This window comes from Aethalodelphis obliquidens, unplaced genomic scaffold (genome assembly GCF_003676395.1).
Source record: "Aethalodelphis obliquidens isolate GAN/ISIS:26980383/991018 unplaced genomic scaffold, ASM367639v1 scaffold1, whole genome shotgun sequence".
NCBI lineage: Eukaryota > Metazoa > Chordata > Mammalia > Artiodactyla > Delphinidae > Aethalodelphis > Aethalodelphis obliquidens.
In genome coordinates this window covers 81586344-81592343 of record NW_020837945.1, presented here as the reverse complement: position 1 = coordinate 81592343, position 6000 = coordinate 81586344, and the positions used below count along the sequence as shown (strand labels likewise).

Sequence of the window (6000 nt, the reverse complement as noted above, 5' to 3'; positions counted from 1 at the left end):
ACACAGAAAGCAGTAGGAGAGCAGTCACTTGGACGGGGAGGAGGTTAGTGAACCTATGACTCGGGAATCCCAGGAACCTTCCTGCAGTGGCCACGGCTGGGGGATGGGTGGTGTCCACCCCTCTGGCTCTGTCTCCACCCTGGGCATCTGACCTCAAGTGGTTCTGACCTCTCTGACCTTGGCCCTTGGGAGGGCCTCTTGACTTGGCTGCTGTTGTCATTTCAGATTCATGGATCGCACCTCTTCCTAGGGAAGCCTGAGAATTCCTCAAACTGGGAGCTTCGGGTGCGCCAAGAGCAGACCGGTTAGTGCTTTGAATTCACATGTTGGCAAAACAAGTTACTTAGCATCGCTCCAAAAGGTTCACATTAATTACCTCTAACAGGTGGGATTATGGATAGCATATTTTCAATTTGCATCCGTGCATTTTTGAAATTTCCTTCAACAAGTACAGATTACATTGGTGATAAAGAAAAACAAAACATTTCTTAAGTATTGCTTCAGATGAGGGTTGCATGTAAAGTGATGCTTCTTCACCTTAAGTGAAAAACAAGCTCTGCTTTTTCTCTCCTGCCTCTCACTCTATCCCTTGTCCCTGTGAGCAAGGCTGCCCCACTGCTTCATCTGCTCTTCTTCCCTCATCCACTAGTCCCAGCAGCTGCCTTCTTGGTTGTTGGTCTGTCCCCACCTCCTCCTGCACTAGCCCCACTTTAAACAAGGCAGGAAGCCATTCCCCCTCTGTGCAGAGCCCGGAGGGATCTGGCACAGAGAACATGGGGTCGAGTCCAAAGTGATGTCTCCAGCCAGTCCTTCCCTTAAGATGCTTGCCTGGCCACTGTGATTGGCAGAAATGCCCAAGTGGCAGGCAGCAGAACCAACAGTTCGGAACAAATGAGGCCCCAGGACACAGCCTAACAAGGCGCTGCGCCGTCAGGAGCCTGGCTATTTCTGACTTGCCCTATTTAGGGGCTCCCTTCCCAGGACTGTTTCATAATCCAGGATCACTTGATATTTTGCAATATGACATCCACAGGACATGATTTTAAAAAAACAAAACAAAAACCCTGGTTATTCCGTACTTTTTATGCCTTGAGGAGAAGGCGAGGTGAAGCTTTAAAAATCCTGTAGTTGTAGCATTCTTGATGTTACTGGTACCCGGGTGTCCTGACAACAGTTACATTTGCAACTCTGGGCAAAGAATAGGTTGGAAGACTGTTTCAACATTTTCGATCAGTACAAGATCATAGCGACACAACTGGGGCCTGTGAAAATAAGATGAAATATGCTCGTCAATACAATAATAAAAATACCCCATTCTAGTAGAGTAAATTATATCATCTCTTTCAGATATAAAATTATTTAGCAATTATTTTTAATGTTCTAGGGAAATGCTTGTGCTAAATAAGCAAAGCCACATCAACAACAGCAAAAAAATCAGGGTGTAAAATTTTATTTACCATATAATTTCAACTAGGTTTAAAAGCAAATAGAAAGGGACTTCCCTAGTGGCACAGTGGTTAAGAATCCACCTGCCAGTGCAGGGGACATGGGTTCAAGCCCTGGTCCGAGAAGATCCCACATGCCGCGGAGTAACTAAGCCTGTGCGCCACTACTGAGCCTGCACTCTAGAGCCCGCAAGCCACAACTACTGAGTCCGTGCACCTAGAACCCATGCTCCACAAGAGAAGCCACCACAATGAGAAGCCTGTGCACCACAACAAAGAGTAGCCTCCGCTCACGGCAACTAGACAAGGCCTGCGTGCAGCAACGAAGACCCAATGCAGCCGTAAATAAATAAATGATTAAAAAAAAGTAGAAGATTAGAAAGAAATAACCAAAACTTTTAACAGTGGTTGCCTCTGAATAATGACATTATCCGTGGTATTCTTCTTCTTCCTCCTAACACTTTCTGTACTTTCCAGATTTTATAAAATGAATATGTATTCCTTTGATAATCAGGGAAAGAAGTATTTAAAAGTCCCAGTTTTAAGATGTAATAACTGGGCTTCCCTGGTGGCGCAGTGGTTGAGAGTCCGCCTGCCGATGCAGGAGACGCGGGTTCGTGCCCCAGTCCGGGAGGATCCCACTTGCCACGGAGCGGCTGGGCCCGTGAGCCATGGCCGCTAAGCCTGTGCGTACGGAGGCTGTGCTCCGCAACGGGAGAGGCCACAACAGTGAGAGGCCCTCGTATCATATAACAACAACAACAAAAAAAAGACCCAATGCAGCCAAAAATTAATTAATTAATTAATTAAAAAGAAAAAAGATGTAATGACTATCCTCTTAGGAAAAAAAAAACTTGTATTATTAAATGTTTTGAGGTATCCTAAACCTTCAGGAAAAAGGAATTTATAAACATAAAGTAGTAACTGCTCACATCATTTCCTGTCTCTGTCCACAGATTGAACACTAGGAATATATGTAGGAGTGGCATTACTCACAAAACACACATACCATCACAGCTTTGTTCTTTCTCCCTCTCTTTGTCTCTGCCTCTCTCTCTCTTTCTACACACACACATGCAGTTTATTTTTTCTGAACCAACTGAGAATAGGTTGTTTACCCCTTAATACTTCAGTGTGTATTTCCTAAGAACAAGCACAGTCTCAGTGCAGTTATCAAATTTAACATTGATATAGTAGTTGTATCCTGTATCAATGGAATAAAACATTCCAAATTTTCTGTACCTTTTTTAATGCTAGGCTGTGTTTTATCAGTTTGCCAAATTATATGAGAGTTTCTTTTCTACAACAAATTATCAGCTTGCAAGCAGCGTGGGTAGAGTGATTAGGGAGGAATCGTGTAACTCTAAGCATATAACAACATTGTTTCTTTGGATTATTGGACCGTTTGTCTTTAAGTGCATACCAGTAAATTTTTCTTGGATTACTGGGCAACTTATTTTTATCAAGTCTAGTTTTGGAAAACCCCTCACTTCTTTCATTGTGATTGATGAAGTCCTGTTAAAACGTTAAGACCAAGCAGATTGGACAGGAACCAATAACATCTTTGGAAAACAGGGGTTTGTCAGACGTTGCCTCAGCTCACCTCTCTGGATGGGCAAGTGACCTTAACTTCATTCGGAGAATCCTGAGCTTGTACCTTGGGCCTGTTACAGATCCTGTAGAGAACACCAAGGAAATGGCTGCCACTTTATCCAGATCTTGATTGAATCTTGCAAGCAGACTCACTTGGTGGTATTTCTGAAATGTTGTGGGTTCACTGGAAGGAAGAAATAATATATTTTTAAGTGGATATGAATTACCAATGAAAGAAAACAGTTTTGAAGCCTACAAAATCACTCATCAGCAAGTAGCCATTTGACCCCATAGCCTGCACTAGCCAACTTTCATGGGCAAAGTCTGTTGGATTCCAAGGGACTGCGTAAGTGAAGCTGCTGACTGATGAGATGCTGTGACATTGGAAAGGTATGCGCTGCCTACTATAGGCCAGACAGCATCCTCATCTCTTGACACATTTCTCCAATCCCCTGAAAAATTCTGCAAGGTATTATTGTCTTCATTTTACAAACAAGGAAACAGATGCTTTCAAAGCTGAAGCTCACCCAGGTCACAGGGCTTCTCTGTAGCAGTGCAGTGATTAAAACCCGGTTCTGGCTGAGTTCAAATTTATGGTCTTTCCATTAAACTGCATTGCTAGATGCACAGGTATATTTTTAAGCCAGACTAGATACTAACTTATTTTTTTTTAATGCAAGCAGCCCTATAAGTTCTTTTTTTATTTATTTTTAAATATTTATTGACTTATTTGGCTGTGCTGGATCTTACTTGCGGCACGCAGGATCTTCACTGCTGCATGCGGGCTCTTAGTTGCGGCATGTGGGATCTAGTTCCCTGACCAGGGTTCGAACCTGGGCCCCCTGCATTGGGAGCGTGGAGTCTTAACCACTGGACCACGAGGGAAGTCCCTAGATACTAATTTAGAAGTTGTGGTTAAGCATATATTTTTTCAGTTCTGCCCTCAAGAGAAACCTTAAAACAGCTACAACCCAGGTTCCACTACTCTTTTTTCCAAGTGTGTGGAGATGTTTCCTACAATTGGAATCCCAAATTAAGCCTAAGGTGTATCCACTAGGGAGATTCACCTGGGTACTGTCCCTCTGGGGAGCTGCAAGAATAGGCTGTGGAGAAATGATTGCTCTAGGAATGAATCCTTAGTTTGGAGGTCGGGATGGGGTGAGGAGGTGCCTGTCACCCCAGCCTCACTGTGCAGAGCAGAAGTGCCACAAGTAAAACTAATCCAAAAGGTTGCCCAGATTTTTGGTTTCTAAATACTATCTCCACAAAATGGAACAGGGCTCCCTGGAGAAATGGTTGATTCCAGCGCTAGGGCAGGGAAAGTACAAAGTGATCCTGGAACAACATGTGTGCCAAAAGTAAGGAAACACTCAAAGAGTGATGGAGATGTTCAAAAGAATATAGAATCACACCCATTAGGGTGGCTACTGTGAAAAAAACAAAAACAGAAAACAAGTGTTGACAAGGATATTGAAAAATTGGGACCCTTGTACACTGTTGGTGGGAATGTAAAATGGTACCGCCACTATGGTAAACAGCATGAAGGCTCCTCAAAAAATTTAAAATAGAACCACATGATCCAGCAATTCTACTTCTAGGTATATACTCAAAAGAATTGAAAGCAAGCTCTCCAAAAGATATTTGCACACCCATGTTCATAGCAGCATTATTACAATAGGCAAAAGGTAAAAGCAACCCAAATGTCCATCAATGGATGAACAGGTTAAACAAGTGTGATTTGTACCTACAATGGAATATTATTCAACCTTAAAAAGAAAGGAAATCCTATCACATGCTACAACATGGATGAGCCTTGAGGACATTATGCTAAATGAAATAAACCAGTCACAAAAAGATAAATATTGTTTGATTCCACTGATATGACATATCTAAAGTAGTCAAATTCATAGAAATAGAAAGTAGAATGGTGGTTGCCAGGGAGTGGGGGAAGGGAGAAATGTATGTTGTTACTTAATGGGTATAGAGTTTCAGTTTTGCAAGATGAAAAAGTTCTGGAGGGACTTCCCTGGTGGTCCAGTGGTTAAGACTCCACACTCCCAATGCAGGGGGCCTGGGTTCGATCCCTGGTCAGGGAACTAGATCCCACATGCCACAGAGAAGATCCCGTGTGCCACAACTAAGACCTGGCGCAGCCAAATAAATATATAATTTTTTTTTTTTAAAGTTCTGGAGATCTGTTTCACAATAATGTGAATACACTTAATGCTACTGAATTGTACACTGGAAAATGATTAAAATGGTAAATCTTATGTTTTTATTACCACAATTAAAAATGCATTAAAAAAAGGCACTGGCCAGATTTGGGACAATTTGAATATCAAAATAAATAATGATAGTAACTGATTATAATTCCCCATTGATAAAATATAAAAATCTGGGAGTCTGAAAAAAAAAAATCTGGGAGTCTGTATTGATATATTTGGACATGAAACAAATAAATGAATAAATAAATGAGAAAAAATGCCTTTCCTAAATGTTGAATTAGAAAAATCACCATATGGCAGCCATCAGAGTAATAATTCAACCACAAAACATTAAAACCAGTGGGTAAAAGTTTGAGGAGTAATGGACCATTTACATGGTCTCAAAGTACCTACCCACAAAATACTAATTACAAAGGGAAAAATAGTAACCTTAAAGTGGAGAAACTTGGCAGAAATCACTTTAATTGCTTGATCCACATTAATGAAACAATCAAAATTGTGAGCCTCCTAATAGGATGCACTGAGACAAACATTACGTCACCTTTGTGGTGTCTTTGCCAAAGATGCATGATCTGAACCTAATCGTGAGGAAACATCAGGCAAACCCAAACTGAAGACATGCTAAAAATAACTGACCTGTAATCTTCAAAAGTGTCAAAGTCAAAAGAGTCGAGGAGGGCTTCCCTGGTGGCGCAGTGGTTGAGAGTCCGCCTGCCTATGCAGGGGACACGGGTTCG

The 6000-nt window shown here is 41.8% G+C and overlaps 1 protein-coding gene across 1 annotated transcript in view; it reads right to left on the bottom strand.

Moving 5' to 3' along the window:
- Positions 1-99: 99 nt before the first annotated feature.
- The window catches only part of LIPH (lipase H), a 31542-nt gene continuing 25641 nt past the window's right edge, over positions 100-6000 (bottom strand). The window contains exons 9-10 of the mRNA XM_027121915.1: positions 3049-3222; positions 100-1262 (exon numbers count right to left, since the gene is read on the bottom strand). Coding sequence (XP_026977716.1) covers positions 1175-1262; positions 3049-3222 — 262 coding nt within the window. The 3' untranslated portion in view covers positions 100-1174. The remainder of the gene's footprint in view (positions 1263-3048; positions 3223-6000) is intronic.